Source organism: Peromyscus leucopus, chromosome 12 (genome assembly GCF_004664715.2).
Source record: "Peromyscus leucopus breed LL Stock chromosome 12, UCI_PerLeu_2.1, whole genome shotgun sequence".
Taxonomy (NCBI): domain Eukaryota; kingdom Metazoa; phylum Chordata; class Mammalia; order Rodentia; family Cricetidae; genus Peromyscus; species Peromyscus leucopus.
Window position 1 is genome coordinate 25141709 of NC_051073.1, and position 20120 is coordinate 25161828.

Below are 20120 nucleotides of genomic sequence, written 5' to 3' on the forward strand. Positions count from 1 at the left end.
TTTATCAATCACTTAGCCATGGCACATCTTCTTTTTCCTGTTAGGACATTAGAATGCATGTTATGGAGTTTCTGAAATTCATATGGAATTGAATGAATAGACCCAAATTCTTGGAAGTTTGTATTTCATGGTGGTGTGTCTCAAGAAACAAGGTAGACTGAACTTTTCCTGACTGACAAAATTGCTATTGCTTTGTTTTTAAAGTTTTGGTGCTATTTAGCAAAGCTCATTTTGTAAAGGGTTAGCTGAGACTAAACAGGAATTAATGTTCTAGAGAAGTGGTTCTCAACCTTTCTAATGCTGTGACCCTTTAATACAGTTCCTCATGAGTGGTGACCCCCAACCATAAAATTATTTTCATTGCTACTTCATAACTGTAATTTTGCTACTGTTATGAATGGTAATGTAAACATCTGTGTTTTCTAGTGGTCTTAGGTGACCCCTGTGAAAGGGTTATCAAGTTTTAATGACCTTTTTTTTTATTCAAAGCAATTTGTACTGTTGAACCAAAGTAAACACAAATTTTGGAAATTAATTCAGCCAAACTATCATACTAGTAAAAAGGACATCTAGTGGATTATAATTTTTGCTAAAAAGATTTTCTTCCGTAACTCCACCCTAGTTCTTCTTGCTCTATTAAGTCTTGTCTCTAACTTGTTCTCAGCAAACAATCTTGTGATATCAAATGGAATATGTTGGGGCCCACCAATATACTAGAGTTCAAATGACAACCTACATCCTATAATGTTTGTCAACCAGAGGAAGATAAAATTAATGAAGTTAATTAATGAAGTATTGCTCATAAAAGTTCATGGAGTTCAGTCAGTAAGCTATGCTCTTGCTCTTTAGATCTTCTTGCCTTTAGAAGCAGAACCACGATCCCCAATACTGAGTCAGTAAGACAGCAGCAGTAAGACAAGCCAAGGAATGACCAAAAATGAGTGAGATTAATTTCTCACAAGTAAAGCATTTCACCTTATTTAAGAAGAAAAATCACAGAGATGAGATATGAAGAGATTTAAACTATCCAACTGTTTTTCCATATTAAGCTGAAGCCTGACAAAACAGGTATTTACGTTCAAGAACAGTGTTTCCCAACTTTTCTAATGCTGCCAGCCTTTAATACAGTTCCTCATGTGGTGGTGACCTCCAACCATAAAATTATTTTCATTGTTACTTCATAACTGTAATTTTGCTATTGTTATGAATTGTAATAGAAATACCTATGTTTTCTGGTGGTCTTAGGCGACCTCTGTGAAAGAGTCATTTGACCCCATGAGAGGTTATGACCCACAGGTTGAGAACTGCTGTTCTAGGTTATGGTATGTTTAGGAGATAGGATCTAGTTGTTGGTGATGAGCACACATGACAGTTTTAAAGACTGGAGAGGACTGAACTCTATGGGGCATGGTATTGAGGCTAGAGCAAATTTTCCAGCATCTGGAGCTTCAGAAGATATTTTAGGTTCGAGAGCTCCTAGAGAACTCACACATAATAATCATCATCTCTTTTTCAAATATACTTAAGTTTATTATTCGGATACCCAAATAACAGAAATGACAATTGAATTATAGAGAGAGAAGAGACTAGGTTTTATTTAACATAGACAGTTTTCGAAATAAAAGGGACATTTACATGGCACAAAAGTGACTTATGCACACCACCCCGTGGACTGAAATAAGGCATAAAATTGGCTCTGAGAATTGAAAAGGGGACAACTTTCTCTTCCTTCTTAATTCTAAGCATTTCCAAGGTATCTGACTTCCTCACTTCCTGCTAATATGATTGTTATCTAATTTCATGCTCCTTGGAACTGTTTTCAGAAAGCCAGTTCCCGTATTTTCATTTAAAAAAAAAAAAAAATTAGGAAATAGCCATACCTGACTCCCCTCTCGCCTCCAAAAGATAGCCGGTTGAGGATTGCCAGTTGCTTCACACTGAAAAGTCACAGTTCGTCCCAAGGCAACAACCTGGTCACGGGGCTTCACAACAAAATGTGGAGGCTCTGAAGGAACAAAATGCGCTGAATCAGATCATGTCACCACAGTCCCTACTCAGTCTCCTGGTGTCTCTAGTTCTGCCTTTATTGTCTACAACACATTATAATAATCGGCCATTTCCCACCCTTCATTTAAAGTAAAATTGCTAAGTGCATATTTATAGGATGAAAGAGAGTCGTGTTGTGAAGAGCTTTATTACTTAACCTAGACCTGGAATTAATCCTCACCACACTGACAAGAATTCTTGAGCTACAAGCTGACCCTTTACATTCAAATCATACCTGAAAATTGTATGAATAAATATTATCTTTTCTCACTTAAAGCTGCTTCAAGGTGAATGAACTCTAATCACACATATACAAGATCTCCTGATACAGCAGGGACTGAAATTACTTTAATTTACCTCAAAAGCTCTTGCAAGGCTACCATGCAAATTAGAGCCATTTAACATCTTCAGTCCAATTATTTGAATAGAAGCGGATTTCAAGCCATGGTGGAGGCGCATGCCTCCTTCATTTACATGGGCAAGGGCATGTTCAAACAGAATATGTATGGAAATGAGGGGAAATTCGAAACATCTGCTCACCCTGACATTAGAAATACTGCCAGCTTTGTCCAAACTGTTTGATTTATACAGCCTTGAATGGCCACTTCATCCAGCAGTCAATAGAGTGTCAGAAAATTGCGTCAGTTACATTCAGGGCAAATGGCAGCTGAAAGGTAGATGTGCTGATAGAAAGAGCAAGGCCTTGGGTGGGGAGTTGAGAGCCTGCTTTAGGCCTGGGCTTTGCACAGAAAAACAGTATGTACTGAGTAAGTCCTTTTACCTAACGTGTACACTTTCCAAATCCACTTCTTATCAGCTGTCTGGAAAAGCTAATCGTTCCCCATCAGCTCAGTTCAAGGCAGGCCACTAACAGCTTACACAGGCCTGGGTTCTTCGAACTGACTGTGCAAGGCCTGGCCCCTACCTGCCATTGTTCCCTTAAAAGTATTTTCAGTTGCTTACGTCAGTCACTGAAGGACACTCCCTAAAGTAAATATGAATCGAAACTCACATTCAGATTACATCCAGGAATGCTTACAAGAGCAAGGTTCCTTTCTTTTTACAAGCTTTCTTATTAGCATATATGAATTAGACATAATAATGGGGTTTATTCTGACACTTTCGCACACGCATATGATGTGTTTGATCTGATCATGTCTGCCTCCATGAATCTCTGGTCCCCCTCCACTCTTGGTGGCCTGCTTCCTCTTCTCATGTAGAACCTGTTCTACATTTATGACTTTGTTTTCTTTTTTTATTTTATTTATTTATTTTTGGTGAACCAAGGAGAATGATTCATTTCTTTTCTTTCTTTTTTTTTTTAAATAAAAAGTATTTGGAAAGACAATTTTCTTCTTCATTATATATTCAGGTCAATTGTATCTGATGTACTTACATATGTATAACAAATACTACATATGTGACAATTACAAAAGTACATCACGAAGGAATATTAAAACCTATTGAATATATGCATCACTATATTCATATAAAATCATAAATATATCAATATAAAAATTCTGTATGAAGGAAATGTAATGTGATTTGCTCATGGCTAGCATCGTAACAAAAACTGAAGAAAACAATTAGGTCTCCTAACTTCTAGATGAACGTATTTTATTTTATGCCTTTTTTTTTTTTTTAAATTGAAGGTTAAGTAGAAACTCTAACAGTTGACTAGTTGACTAGAAAATTACAGGATACCTGCAACATCAGGTCCAATGTTTTCAAATGTCCTCTTACTTACAAAAGATAAAATACAGAGTCAGGAGGCAGAGTTGGAGTTGAGTGTGGTCAAACTGAAACTCTAACTTATAATTCTTTGTAGAAAACCTGTGATTGTAATTGAGTAGTTGGCTCGAAGGTAGCTAACGCTGTCATTACCCAGGTCTAATAACAGGCATGTGCTGGGTTGCCTGGGGATGTCCCCTCCTGGACCAAGCCAAACAGGAGCTTTTCCCTCCTTAGGTAGGGGTTACAATAACCGATGCAGAGATGAGACCACGAGACTCAAAACTGACTGAAGAAGAAATGAAATCCAGTCAAGAGTTTGGTTTCTTTCAATGAAGGAAAACCAAATGATTAATTAGATGTGTGGGAGCAGATGACTTTCCAATATGAAGGGAATCCAAGTAGGAAAATATAAATGTTCAAACCACTTAGTCAAGCGAAGCCTTGGGGTGGTCTCCATCCTAACTCTCAGGAGCTTGCCTGAGACTGTGTGCCAGAAATGGTTTCTTTAATAAAATGCCAGCTCTCCTCAAACCTCAAAGACTTATTTGGGAAAAAGGAATACAAACCCTTATGCTAACTACATTTATCCTGAAGCAATCCTTCTACACAGGATATTTGCTTGGAAATGATTCCCTATATTCTGTAGGCATAGTCTCAAGCCAACATCAACAGTGACATCAGCCACAAGAGACTTCTTAGAAATAAACTTTAAAAACTTCTCCTCTGACGAGTGTGGTGGCACAAACCTACAGTCCCAGCTACCCAGAGGGAGGTGGAGCCTTGCTTGAGCCTAAGAGTTTGAAGCCAGAAACACCATGCTTTAAAAAAATAAACACAGAAAAAAATTATCTCCCTCCTATGTATGTCAGATGTCAGACATAGTTATATCTTAAGGAAAAAATGGACCAAATATATTTCTATTAATACATATTTATTTAGAATGAAGAGACTCACCAAATACACAGACTTGATGTTTTATGACTATACATTGTAATGGCTTTTGAAATCTAAAATATTTATGTTAGCTCTGTTCAAAGTACCTAATGATGTAACCAGTATAATAATGTATTAAGTGCTGTAAATGGTCAAACAAGAAAAAGAAAAGCTGCCAATAATTCTACCATGCAAGCTACATAACATTCTTTAACAGTATCATACTAACGTACCATTTTAATACTTTTTGAATAACTGATGTACTATCTTAAATAATTTAATCAATTGCTATTGTTTCAAATTTTGATTATTTTTCCTCAGTTGTGAATAATAGCTCACAGAGCCAGTGTCTAACATACTCTATTATTGGATAGCTCATTCTATCTACATGAATGTGAAATAATAACATCTGTGTTTCCTTTAACAACAAAGAGAGAGATTTCTTTAAGGTGAAAATGAAGTCTGGTCTGTCTTTTGGGGTGGTAATTTCTCTCAACATGGCATTCTGTCAAATCCACCGAGTGAATCGATCTTCTTCAAAACTAAATGCCAAGAGCCTTGATCCTCTTTATTTACAGAAAATAATATAAAAGCAAATTTTGGATATTCCATATGGGTACTTTGTATATGAAATGAAATGAACCTCATACAGAGAAATAAATGGAAGTGAGCACTAAGAAGCTCCAAGCACAAGGTGACTCAGGAACTGAATTTTAAGGACTCCTGAATGCTAGTTACAAAACAGTCCATCGATGGGATCTTATGAAACAAAGAAAGCCAAATCGTTCTCATAGCATGTCTTTCTGTTCATTTGATGATACAGAGACATAAAATGATATTGTCCTTCACCAAGACACAATCTTATGACTTATCCCTTATTTCAGGAAGGAAGAAATTACATGACTTAATAAGACCGAAAGTTATCAAACCCATTACCTTCACTCTGTGTCACAGTTACCCATACTTCCTGCAGATTTATTCTGTGCAGTCTGTCTTTGTGGCCAATGACAAGTGAAACATGGAGGCTGATTGGTTGAAGGACATGGAAGGGTATGGATGGAAAGGGGAAGAGAAGTTCCAGTCACAGTGACACGGTGATTAGAAGATGGCCAATAAAATGTCAACTTACCAGACCCAACTAAAATAAAAAAAAAAGAAAACATGGAATAAATAAAAATAAGGAAACAAACAAAAAATGAAACAGAAAAAGTAGTAAGATTTGACTTAACAATGGTTCTCCTTTAACATAAAGAACACATTAATATTTAGATACACTGGTCACACTGTCCATGAATGAATATTTGTTAGCAGTTCAAGCACAATCATGAATAACTTAGGAAAATAGAAATGAATCTTGAAATCTCTACTATGACAAAATGGTAGAGCTACAATGGATTGACAGTTATAACATTATAAAGCATCTTTCAACAATTTTAGGTTTTGCCACCAGGTGACACATTCTTTATGTAATGGATTTTTAAAAATATTATAAATACTAGTTGCTAACATTACACAAAAATAGAATAAGCATCTTTTTAAAGACAAAGAATGTTAATTTCCAAATAGATCCACCAGTAAGTTCACTTTTGTAAGTTTCACACTGGTAATGATATTCCACTCAACTCATGCTGCTCACACACTTGACTATCTATACAAATGACCTTCATACAAATGGATAATGACCCCAAAGATCAAGGTATGCTCTAAGAATCTGCATTTCTGATGAGCACCAGGCAGGTCATACTTGTCCATGAGCATCAGGTAGATCATACTGGTCCATGACTGAAAGACTATTAAAATATACTGAGCTCACATGCTTGCATATTTTACTTGAGAATATGCATATAAAAATGAAGAAATTATGAAAACAGGAAAAACACATAACATATTTAGAAGTCACAATCACATTATTCATTTTCAACACTCAAATAGGATGTATTTTAATGTAGTAATGTTGACAAAATAATAGAAAGCAATTACTCTGTTTCTCTATTTTAGAAGTATAGGTCAGTGCTTTCACATGCAGGAGATCTTCATATATCACAGTAGGAACCCGCAATCCATCTCATTCAAGTTAATAGTTCCCACACCAAAATTAATTTGACTTAATACATGTCCCTGTGTCTAACCAAACCAAAGCCAAGGACTGCTGCTTCCAGATAGTACAGTGACAAAGTAGAAAAAAGGTTTTCTTGTCTATTTATTTTGTCACATATGCAACATTTAAAAGGGAATCAGGAATATTTAACGTGTAAAAATTTATTTTTGGTTTTAAGAAGAAAATAAACCTTATTTAGAAGAGTTTAAAAATTGTAGAATGAAAATGGGGGGAAGATCACTTTAATATTTCTTAGAATCTTAAAGAAATTGCCTTACATGGCAGGAGTGTACTTTAGAGCTATGAAAGAAGAGATCTGAGAAACCATCAGTCATAGTTTCTTTGAAACAACAAGAAGTTGTAGAACCGTCTCAAAAATTAATCTGTGAAAACAGACTTGATCTCATCAGAATAATATAGTTAAGTTAGGAGACAAGATAAATGGTTCCTATATATACTTATTATATATTTCACATATTTAAAAATTCTTTGTATTTCAAAAAGCAAAATAAGAGCAATGCAGTTATTGGAAGCCACTCATTTAAAGACTTTTCTCTCATACAGTTTTCTTAACAATCCATAGGATTAGAATGGATCACATGTAAGAACTTCACACTAAAGCATTTGCATATTGAATCAATGACAAAAGATGATTCCCATGGTCTATTCAAGACCTGAAATGTTATCAAAACATCTCCCATCATAAAAACTAAAAGCATCAAAAATCCTTGAGAATACTCTATCTGAATGGTGGAACATTTAAGCTTTTAACAACCAAGATTATCAGGAAATGGTTCAAATTATCTTAATGAAAATCCATCTAACATTCACACCACATTTCATTTATTCTAGTGTCAGTAAATAACAAACAAACAAATTCTGCATACTCTTCATATTCTTCTTCTATCATTAAGGAAATCATAATTCTTAACATTTGTCTTCTAAAAGTATTAATTATGCACATTTCTTTAAGACCTTCATACATGTCTTTTTTCTCTACATTTTCTTTGGGAGTCAAGTCAAATGATTTCATTTTCTTATTAAGAGAACAGAGATCTTTCTATAAAATGGGCAGTGGCATTATTGTTTATGCAGTATGTCAAATGAATTCCTCCGAAAGCAGAGTGACTTGGAACCTGTCATTCATCATCCGATGAAGTTCAGCATGTATGGGAGGCTTAACCCTCACCTTCTCACTCTTCTCAATGCTTCTTTCTCATTGAAAGGCTCAGAGTCCACCTCTACCTCTATTTCCTCCCTCTTAACAGTGCGGTATTGGCACAAAAACAACAGTGTTGACCAATGGAATCAAATTGAAGACCACACACCAATCCATGGACCTATCGACACCTGACTTATGATGAAAAAAATTAAGCCATAAATACACTTGAAAAATGACCTCTTCAACAAATGAAGCTGGCCAAACTGGATGTCTGCATGTCAAAGTATCCAAAGAGATCCATGCCTGTCACTATGCACAAAACTCAACTCCAAATGGATCAAAGACCTCAACATAAAACCGGATACATTGAACCTGATAGAAGAGAAGGTGGGGATAGCCTGGAACACAGTGGCACAGGACAAGACTTTCCGAACAGAACACCATTAGCCCAGGCACTAAGATCAACAATGAATAAATGGGACCTCTTGAAACTGAGAAGGGACAATAGCATGAACAACTTAAATGAAGTCGAGGAAATCACTAAGGGACAGGGAACCACAAACTGGTTGCAGATTTTGATTTAAGGTTCTGAAGAAGTTTCTACTTGCCTACCGCAGTTTCAACAAAATATTGCAGACAGCAAAACAATGGAGACGTTGAGTCTTACAGCATTTGCTATGCTGTGACTTTGAAGTGGTCATTCAGAGGCAAAGCAGAAAAGCTGGAGAGATCAACCTGCCACCTAGGTTTCCACATAGATTACGTCTACACAGATGTAAAGTCTGCTCTTAAAAGGTCTTCAAAAATATTCTTTGCGGTGTCCGAAGACGTAGCTCAGTGGCAGCATGTATGCAAAGCATGTGTAAGGTCCTGGGTTCAAGTACCAATTGGAAAATATAAAAATTCTGTCCTAATAATATCATTTTTAATGGATGAAGAACTTTACATAAATAGTTCCTATGCTAAATTTAGCAAATATTTGAAAATTAAAGAAGATAAAATATTTATGTATTATACCATGATTAGATATTTTTGTATTTTGTATTAATATCCATTACCTAAAGCCTAATGGCAAACATATTTTAGTGTATCCTTATAAGTAAAATAAATTATTGGGTATTCCTCTCTTAGCCATATAATATACAGTTGACCTAAGTTCTCTCTCTAGCACTGAGAGAGTAGAGGGATGAGAATACAGAAGATTGCCGTGGTAATTGGAAGAAATTCATGTATTTAAAATTCCTAGTATAGTTCATTAGAAGATTGTATAGTAAAGCAAGTAGGACCCAGGTCATTAATAAACAGGATAGTAGCTCTTTCTTCATGTGACTATAAATGAGATCATCTCCACTCCTTCTAATTAGTGTTTTTTATTAGGAACAGCTAATTTCTAATGGATCCTTAAATTCATGTGACTTTTTTTTTTAAAAAAATATTCTTCTATAGTGGATTAGAGCTCAGTTAACAAGACTGACAGACTAGAACTGTTAAAAAAAAAAAAAACTCATTGTAGAAGAATATGAATGGGTTGGGAAGTCATAGGGTCTAGAGGAAGAAGCACATTTTTGGCCACACAGCACACAGTAGTTTCCAAGGGATGAAGCTATCTTCATTTGAACCAAGGAAAGCCACTCATTGGTGTGTGAGAATTACAAGCCCAAACCCACATGAATGATGATCTCACTAACAATCAGAAGCTCTTCAGGTTCTCCAAATACGAGGTATTATTTCTTTTGGAGAGAAAGGATAGAGTTTAACATAAAAGCCTGTCATTATGTCTTTCAACGTTGCAGACATAAAAATAGAGAGAATAAAAGGGATATTTTAGAATGTATTTAATGGATACATAAAACACTGTGAACTTTTTGCCTCTGATCAAATACCTCATGTCATTCTGTAGAACAATGGCTCTGGAGGCAATTTTGGTTGTCAGGACTGACGGGGGAGGCAGGGGATGAGGCAGAGCTCCCAGCCTTCAGCAGACCGGATCCACAGATGCTGCTGATCCCAGCCACAGCACACAGGATGGCCACCAAAACAAGGAGGGATGTGTCCTGAGATGCCAATTGTGCCAGACAGAACTGAGAAACCTTGCTATTGGTTTACTTCAACTCTAATCTGAGAATACCCTAACAAATCACACACCCTGACCTTGAGCAATGTCTGACATGTCATAGGTACTGGGCCAAATTTGTATTCTTCTTCTCCTCCAAAAGTTACCCACATTCCTTCAGAGCAATCATTTGTATGCTGCCCTTTATGTATCTGTGCATTAAAGAATGCAGGATTCAAATGTATCTGCTAGGTCATTCACCCACTACAACGTGGATGCCACAAAACACAGGTTCTCAGGATCATAGCTCAAAGTGTAAATACCCTGATGCCAGGGGTTTTGAAGGCCAGGAGCCTAGATCTTTCTATTCCCTCCTTGAAAATGCAGGATCTTTTCCTGAATTTGTTTCTCATTCCATCAACAATTTGCTGCTACTACTTAAAAAAAAATGAAATTAATATTGGCAGTTTCTTCTTCGCATACAATATGTTATGATCGCGCTCCCCCATTACCTTCTGCTATCTCTCACTCCTGCTGAAACCCTTCTTCCCAACTAGATGCCCCCACCCCAGCCACCGCCACCACAAGTCATTCACAGGTGAACACACCCACTGCGGATTCACAACTGCAATGACCAAGTCATTTCCAGAAAAAAAAAGTTTTTATAGTACTCTGCTCCATCTCCTGGCTCTTAACATCTTTCTACCCTCTCCCACCACATCCCCGGGCCTAGGAGTATCGGATAGAGATGTCCTCTTTACAGCTAAGAACTCAGTAATCTATTATTCTCTGTAGTATACGTCGTACCATAAATAAATTAGGAATCCCTCCTATTGACTATAACCTATTGCTAAAAGAGGCCTCTCTGACCCACGCTAAGAGTTGACTCAGTCTACTTGTATAAACATATGTATTTAGAAGGCAGTTTATGTCCTTTGAGCAAAATGTCAGTAAGAGTCCCCCATAGGGCCCAATTGACACTGCTAATTGCCACACTAACCGAACTGCTCACCAGAATTAGTAATCTAATCTCTAAAGAAACCATGTTGATTAAAACAAAACAAGATACACAAGATGACTCCCGTAGCACTTCTTAGTGTTAAAATCTTTCAATATAGTCTCAACGCTCCTAGAATCGAGAGCTACCTGCTTCGCTGCGTGACCCTTTGGTGTCTTCTTACGTCACTTGCCTGTTGCTCTGACCTTTTGGATTTGAAGTGTACCACACTGCATCTCACCTCCACCTCTGTTTATGGCAGGACCTTGGTATTCTTCCCTGGTTCTTTAATTCCTATCCACTCTTTGGATTTTAGCTCAAGATTTAAGAAACACTTCACTACCTGTGAATCTTATTTTACATCCTATGAGTACTGTATTTTCCCACAGCAACCTTGCACTCACAACACGTATCCTTGTCTAAAACTACACATCTGTGTGACTATTATGTCTGCCACCCAAACTAGCCTTCACTCTCCATGGAAACTAAGTGTCTAACAATTCTGCTTGCCATTTGAGTTTATCAAGCAGAAAGGGCTCCCCACATTGCAAATACCTGTGAAAGATGAACAGATAGCACTATCTCTAACATGCAGGGGAAAACATGTTCCCTATACATTTAGGAACCCACTTTTCATACTCTGTGGGTTCAGGAGTGTGTATCACCTCCTTCAGCTTTCCATCACCTGTACCTTTCATACGTCTCAGCATTCTAGGACATGGAAAGTGCTCAGCTATATGTTCATGCAACAAATGATGAGGTCTTCCTTGAAACGGTGTATTTCCTGGAAGGTCTGGTCCATGATGGCTGATGATAACCTTCTTCACCTGACAGGAAAACCATTTTGGATGGAGATGATCTTCACAAGGTATCAGGTCTGTGATCTTGTGAAAATTGTGTAAATGTCTGGCTCACAGTTTAATAATAAAGAGCCATCCGTGACAACTGGGTGTCTGATAGTACATTGGAAGCCTCAGCAGCTGTCAGGAACAAGTCAGTATCCCAACCGTGCCACATGAGGAAAATGAAGACTCTACCACTAAGTAACGTTTACCCATCAGGAAAGGGAAGGACTAGAACTCAGGCCCCTCTAGCTCTTGACACTTTCTGCTGTCTTTATCACATAGCATCACACATTTATTTAAAAAAAAATAATGTTAAACCTTACTCTGATATAATTTTGGCTCTGGAATATGCTTGCTTCATGAATGACCTAAACACAATCATTCAACAACAACCAAAAAATGCCTGAAAGTGCTATGTAAGTCACCACAGACACACCGCATGTAAAAATGTATGGGGAGAATAAGTGAGTTGTGCTACATGCCGTCTTATTCCTAGTAAAAATGTCCAAAGAGTCAACTTCATCTTCACAAAGGGGCAGGACACAGACAGGTAAAACTATCACCTCAGGTGTCTAAGGTATGGAGTCAAAAGATCAAATCTTTATCATCCAAGTCTGAAACTTAATCTAACAGAATATCAGGCCCCAGTTCCCTAATTTTTATGCAAGTGCCCAAGTAAACGATTTTTCCGTGTGCAAACGTTGCTACCATTCAGTTTCCCGAAACCCAGCACAGAATTACATTACTTAAACATTTACTCCCTAGGAATATAAGTCACACCAACATTGTTTAGTAATTATATTTGCGAGAGTGAAAACGCGTATCTCCTCTTTGCACTAATGACTTAAAAGGTACCGTTGGAAATAACTGCTCTACCATCCACAGAGCTGACCTGGTAATGCGGCCCATCTATCAGGTTTAATTGTGCACCCACTCTAAAGTCTCCAGCTATGGCATCGACCACACAAAATGAATGTCCCTAAGCTAACTTTAATAAGCATTTATGGATTTTCCTACCCTTATAAATCTGTTACAAAGCAATTACTCAGCCTCATTTTGTCTTCTACTTATTTTAGCATATTGTGCAGGTGTGTTTATGCTGGCGCACTAGCTATCAAGTCATAAAAAAGTTCAAAAATCCAATGAAAGTGCTCATGGCACATGAATCCATTTTTGCAAAGTTTAGGTAAAGTATTTCGAAATGTTCATTTTAAAATGTATACAGAATCCTTTTGAAAACAGAAAGTTTAAAACTGCTTCACATTTTGAAATTGCTGGAGTAAAAAAATGAAAGGACACCAGATACTACAAAGTCACGTGGAACTGTTTTAACAATGACTTGTTATTTGGAATGTGCTGAAATGTCTCTTTAGACCTAGAAATAATGAACTATTTATTTATTATATATTTTATATATATATCTTAATTATTACCATGTATATCTGTCAAAATAGCCGAAATCATAGCATACAAATAATGAAAAGTTAATATAGATGGATAAAAATATCAAAATTTCAGTTATTTAGTATAATAATTTAACTCAATGTTCCTTATAAGGAAAAATGTCATTAATGCACCCAACAATTATTCTTTCTGAAATTTCCTTAAATAAGGAAAAATGTCAATTACTTTATTTATGTCTGAAGTGTTTTAAAGTACACTAAGCCAATCTGGAATCAAAGAATTACAATTAATGTTATCAAATAATACACAACCTCACTAACTGACTTTAAATTTTGAAATTCTATGAGATTGTTTTCAAGAAATCAAACATTGGAGAGAGGGTTATTTATCAAGGACTAGCGCGAGGAAGTAATCTACTTCTGCTGCTTTCATTCTCAGACTCAGGAATTCACATTTTATAGATCCACACGACCAATTACATAGTTCCACGTTGACAACGTTATTCGCCAATGCTGGTTACCAGAAACAGTCACCCAGTTATATATCTATACAGCTTGGGCTGGAGCAAACCTACTCCACTATTATGCGGAAGAGTGTATCACATGGGAGACTCAGAACACAATGGAAGACCCGCGATGTGCTCTTCACCGGAGCAGGGCTGAGTGACAACCTGTCAGAGGACCGTCTCGTGTGTCTCCATTATTTCTCCTTCCTGACTGCTCTATTTATTCCTTCAAATATTTGCTGGTACATACACCAAGAGTGTTTCAAATTATCTGTAGTAAGGCCACAGCTGAAAGCTTCTCCTTTTGATAGGTTTTTAAGTCTTGCATCACTTTCATTTAAATAACTGACATCAACCCTGTACCTTTCCACGTGAATTAAAAAAAAAAAAACCTGCGAGAACATTACATGACCAGCCATCATTAGGGTGAAACAGCTATTTTCTTTAAGGTTTAAGAACACAAGGAGCTCTTCACCCCTCCCAGAAGAAATAAGTAAAACAAATAAATAAACAAAACACTCTTCATAATCCAAAATGTTGCTGGGTCTCAAACTCATGAATACTGTTAGGAAATAAATAAACAAGAAGAGGATAGGTAAATAAGTAAAGCAAAGAGCAGATGTGGCGTTCAGCATCCTCTTTACACCACTGGTTCAGAACAGTTAAGTGAGGGCGTTAGTCTCCTTAATCTTTCTCTTGTTAAAGTATATGGAGACCGCATCAAACCTCTGATGATGCTATTTGCCTCTCAGCTTCTTCACAAAGGACTCACTGGCAATAGAGATTTTGTGCAAGGTGCCACCACATGTTATATTCTGAGTGTTTCCTATTTTATAACACCCTCTCTAGATTGTTGTTGCATTAAAAAAATCATTACCTTTAAATTACCTACAAAACAAGTAAGAAAAAGCCGCGACAAATAATTACACAAATGTGGCATTTAGAATAAGATTTGTGAATTCATCGTCTTTGATCATCTTTGAGAGTAGCAATATAGATGTTGCTACTTGCTGAGGTAGTGGAGTGTGTGTGTGTGTGTGTGTGTGTGTGTTTGTGTGTCCTCTGATCCCCTTCAAACAATGTTTATTTATCAAGCTAATTTTCCTGGACTTCTGTGGATTGTCACAATATGTAATATGTTATTAAAAATCATTCCCTCACAAAGCAGTTTATTGTATCTTGTCACAATCTAGCAAAAGTGTTCCTCTTTTATCAAGGTTCTTACAGTCAATAGGTAAAGTTTTGCAGGGTTCATAATGTGCTTCAGCAAATGTTGTTGAACTTACGGTTCTTAACCAGGATCTTGGACTCTCATAAACCCAACTTGAACCTACAAAAAACCCCTTGACACTATTAGTTTTGGCTTTGGCTCAAATAACCACATTAATGATCAGACACAATGCACTATTATGCTGCCAGCCTTTGTGAAATCAGCAATGTAAGGGGACTGTTCCAACAAATGATTTAAATGAAGTCTACATCAAAGAAAGGAAACTCCAAACTGAAGGTCTTGCTTTAGATTTTTTTCTTCTCATTACTTTTTTATACCTAGATATCATATGAGCTCCAAAGGAAGCACGTGACCCTTACACAAAGATCTTATGTGTTGCTAAAGCTACATTCAGTGAACTTGATGATGGAAATGTCACATTTATCAACTAGGTCTTCCTTTCCCCAGAATTTGTTTCTGAAAGAAAAGTTTTAAAGTTTGTCATTTACTTATGGCAGTAAAATCTATACTAGATAGTATACTGCTCCTTCCTTAGTTAAACATTGACTTGATTTTTTTTATTGTAAATTTGTATTCTGAAATAACCATTTAGTAGTTTCTCAAATGGCCACATGTGCACATGACATGATATAAAACCCATATTATCTTATTTTCAAAATGATTATTTTTATTAGAAAATGACTAAGTTTAGGGATGCTGATTTCTCCTAATGTAATATACATTGAGCCAATTTTTAAGGCTACATGATATGCCTGTTATTGCCAGGGATTGTCCCTCCAAGTAGGGACCACTCAGTATAGCATGTCATTGGTTCCGTGAGCACCATGGTTTTCAAAATCCGAAGGTTCTCATTCCTTACAAAATGGTGTAACATTTGCATATAACAAAGATTCATCCCCATGTACTCTAATTCATCTCTACATAACTTATGATACCTATTACAGTATAAGTAGTTACATTTACCTATTCAATAATGCTGATACGAATAACTGTCTGAACACATCCAACACACGTAACTTTTCTTAGCAATCCTACAGATATGGAGAATACCTACTTATTTTCAGTTCATTCAGTTGTTTTAGTATTATAAATAGATTGAATTTATGGAATAAAAATGAAGGAACCCAGTATTATTTATTTTCTCTGGAAAGTCAGCAACATTGAGCATACCAGGAAACCTCAACATCACACTACATGTAAAAAATGATCTGTCTAATCAAAACAAGTAAATTAAGTCTCAAGCTTTGATATTTAATTTTTACTTGAGAAGAGTTTTCTGTATCTATGACTACACAAACCATTTTTGTGGTTGCACATATGACTCACACTTTCATGATTTCATGCAACTCCTGATGAGCAGCTGCGGACACCAAAGATAGGCCAAGTGATGACTGCCAGGTTTAGGAAACACCACGGCAGGCACGACTTCCTTCCCTCACTCTGTTAAGGATTGCACTCTCCCTGCTCCTCATGAAGTCAGCTTTCCCTGCAAGTGCAATGCTCCAAAAGATGGTGCAATTAATCCCCCCCCTGCCCCCGACACCCCATGTCCCTGCCCCGTGAAGTGTTCTCTGCAGCAGCGGCAAACAAGGCACTCAAAACTCTCTACCAAATAAATACTTGCTAAGGACTAGATGTCCAAAATTGAATAAAGGGCCGGAAATAATGCTCACTGAAGAAGATACAAGACAACGACCACACTCTCCATTGATCATCTACCAGCATTTTAAGTCTCTGTGCATATATGATGCAAATTACAAGTAATCTGACAAATCTTAAGAGGTCTTGGTTCCTTTTCTTTTTTTTTTTTTAAGATAATGAGGAAGATAACCATAGAAACTGCTCTTGTCTCAGTACTTCCTAATCCAAGTGGACTTTTCTGGGAATTTCAGGGTTAATTATCTTGAGTTATTTTATCTGTTTTTTCAACAGATGAGGAGACTAACACTCAGAGAAGCTAGTTAGCTTGCCCAGGTGGCAGGTAATAGGGCCTGCACTTGATTAACATTCACAGACGGCATTTTGTAGCCATGATGCTTAACTTCTTGTGCCAATTTGAGTGGGTTAAGGGACACCTAGGTAGCTAGTGAAAAGAAATGTGTTTGGGAGCTATTTCTAGAAGAGGTTGGCATTTAAAACTGTACACTGAACAACTGAAAAGCCTGTTCTCACTAATGTCATCAATTTAATGTGCCATTTCTTGTTTCATGTTTTACTTAATACTTATGACTTACTATTTATTTTATATTTGTGTTATTCTATGGAAATGATGCTAGACAAATAGTAAAATCTAAGTAATATTTTTTTTTATTCCGGTTCAAAATGAGTCACAGAAAGCAGCAGAAACCATATGCAGCATCAACAAGGTATCTGACTAAGTAACTGCCAATGCAAGTACCCTGCAGTGGTGGTACATGAAGTTTGTCCTGAACAGGAGAGCCATGAAGAGGAGACGCATAAAGAACTGCCCTCAGAAGCTGACGAGAAACAAATGGTATCACTGAAGCTGGATCCTTTTACAACTACACAAGCAGTTGCCAAGGAGTTGAATGTGGACCACTCCATGGTCCTTTGGCATTCTGAAGCAAAAACGGAAAGGTGAAAAAGCTTGCAATGTGGACACCTCATGAGTTGACCCAAATTTTTCCTTAAAAATTGTCCTTTTGAACTGTTGTCCTCTCTAATGCTATACAACAGCAATGCACAATTTCTTGATGGGATTGTGACATGCTCCGAGAAATGAAATAATGAATTGTGTATAATGAGTGGTGTGGTTCAGTGACTGACCTGAGAAGATTCTCCAAAGCACTTCCCAAAGCCAAACTTACACCAAAAAAGGTCATGGTCACAATTCAGTGATTTACCGCAGGTCTGGTTCAGCACAGCTTTTGAGCCCGGGAGGAACCATTATGTATGAACTATGCTCAGCAAATTGATGAGAGATACCCCAAACTGCAATTCCCACAGCTCACACTGCTCAACAGAGAGAGTTCAGTTCTTCAGGACAAGGCCCAAGAACATGTCCTACAACCAATGTTTCAAAAGTAGAGTAAGTTGGTTCATGAATATTTGTCTGCTGACCCTTTGCCAACCAACTATTAAGTCTTCAAGCATCTTGACAACTTTTTTTTCAGAGACAATACTTCCACAACTTTCTAAGAACCCATCAAATTCCAAAGCATGAATGTTTATGCTATAAGATTAAAACAAATATTACTTATTAACAAAAATGTTTACTGTAATGGTTCCTATTTTGATTGATAAAGATGTAGTTGAGCCTAATGATTATGATTTAAAAGTCATGGTCTGAAATTGTAGTTCTTTATGTACCAACTTAAATAAAAAAAAATATTGTAACTTTCATTGAAGGGAGGAATAAGCAGGTAGTTTGGCCCAAGAAATAGGCTTGGATCTTGCTACAGAGAGATGGGAACCATGATAAGTTTAATGGAAGGTAGTAACATAACTGGATTTGTGGTTTAGAGAGGAGGATCTGCAGAAGAGGAGTCTACAGAATAAAATGAAGACAAAGGAACCTGCTAAACACCTGAAGTTTCACAGAGCGATGTCAGATACCTGCATTAGAGAGAAGCAAGAAGACAAGAAATACGGTACAATGCTGAGAAAAGTCTAAAAGATGAAGGAAGAGTAGACGTTTGTGCTTCCTGGTTCTGGGTGAGGACATGGGATAGTAAAAGATTTGACACCTCTCTAAACTGTGTTCTGAATGGGACTGTAGGTTGCATTTCCAAGGGAAGTGGAGGATCACGGGAAGCTGCCCTCCCATGCTCAGGTCTTTACGGTTCTACTGTTCACTGCAAAGACAGAAGAAACGCCAAGGCTCCGCTAAGCCTCTGACAGTGGCTTCTCAGTTTACTGAAAGTTAGAATTGCTCGCCAGTTCCTAGCTCATTGGGGCCCTAAGCAGTGGTCCATCACACTCTGTAGCGCTTGAGACACTCCAAGTTTGACACGTGCAGTTCCGCATCAAGGAAAAGGCTCTAGGAAACATCCCATTAGTGGCAATTAAGTCAGCCCAAAGACAGCCTGGACCATTTTTTTCCCCTGCCTTTGTGTCTCCCCCATTTCATGTCAATCTCATACTCTAAAGAGCACTTCCAGCAGCTGTCACTGGCTAATCAATCCTAATGAGGATGTACTTTTCTCCTTCATTACATACTTGCCATAAATACCTACGAGAGGCAAAAGACAATATAATTCCGTGGAATAGAATAGAGCATATACCTCTTTGACAATTCATTTTAGCATTGCTATTATATGCCGACAATGAATTTAGAGAGATAGCAATACAATTTGGGCAATGTTTAAAATTAAACAGTGAATTTGAGAGGACGGCATGATTTTAGATCAAGGTAGGAAAATGGACAGTCACTTCTGAGGGAGGAGCTAAAATTTTACAGAATCTCTGTATCTGACCACAGAGTATCACCTGGATGGGCCATGTTTGGCACCTGCTTTTTGCTTTCACACGGATGGAAGAAAGGGCAGAAAAGCAGCCAAGTCTCAGGCATCGAAGAGTAACTGGTTCCTGCGAGAAGCCTGAGAAATGTCCAGTGGGGTACAAATGGAGATAACAATGTACAGCTTCCTGTGTCTAAGTGCTTCAGCATTCAGCCCTCAAGAGAAATGGGAGAACCAGGTATCTTTTAGTTCCTATTGTAAGGGAGATGCACAAAAATGGGATTAGATTTTCCTAATGGTTCAACTCAGGGAGATAAAAGGTGATAGCTTAGGAAATGGCTGGCGTGTGGACGTCTACATCCAGTTCAGCTTCCTGTGACTGATGGGACACAGTGATGGGAACATGATCATTTTGCTGATAGAGTCACAAATTCACTATGGAAATAAAATTGTGACGGTAATAAGAGCCGCTTTATCTGTGAAGCCGCGAAGAGCGTGGAAAGATTAATAACACTATCTAGTTTGCCCTGTTTAAGCAATGAGTAGCTCAAGCAAAAGAATCTTCCATGCTGAGGGCAACACTGGAAATGAGTGAATTAAGAGTTTAAAATCTAGGCGGTCTTGTCTACCTTTCTTTTGCAATAGTCCTCAAAAGGGAAACGATTCAGAAAAGCTATCTCCACAATTGCCA

At 37.3% G+C, this 20120-nt stretch overlaps 1 protein-coding gene across 1 annotated transcript in view; it reads right to left on the minus strand.

The window, feature by feature from the left end:
* The window catches only part of Robo1 (roundabout guidance receptor 1), a 992815-nt gene that overhangs the window by 88264 nt on the left and 884431 nt on the right, over window positions 1-20120 (minus strand). Inside the window, 1 exon segment of the mRNA XM_028874769.2 lies at window positions 1881-2005. Coding sequence (XP_028730602.2) covers window positions 1881-2005 — 125 coding nt within the window.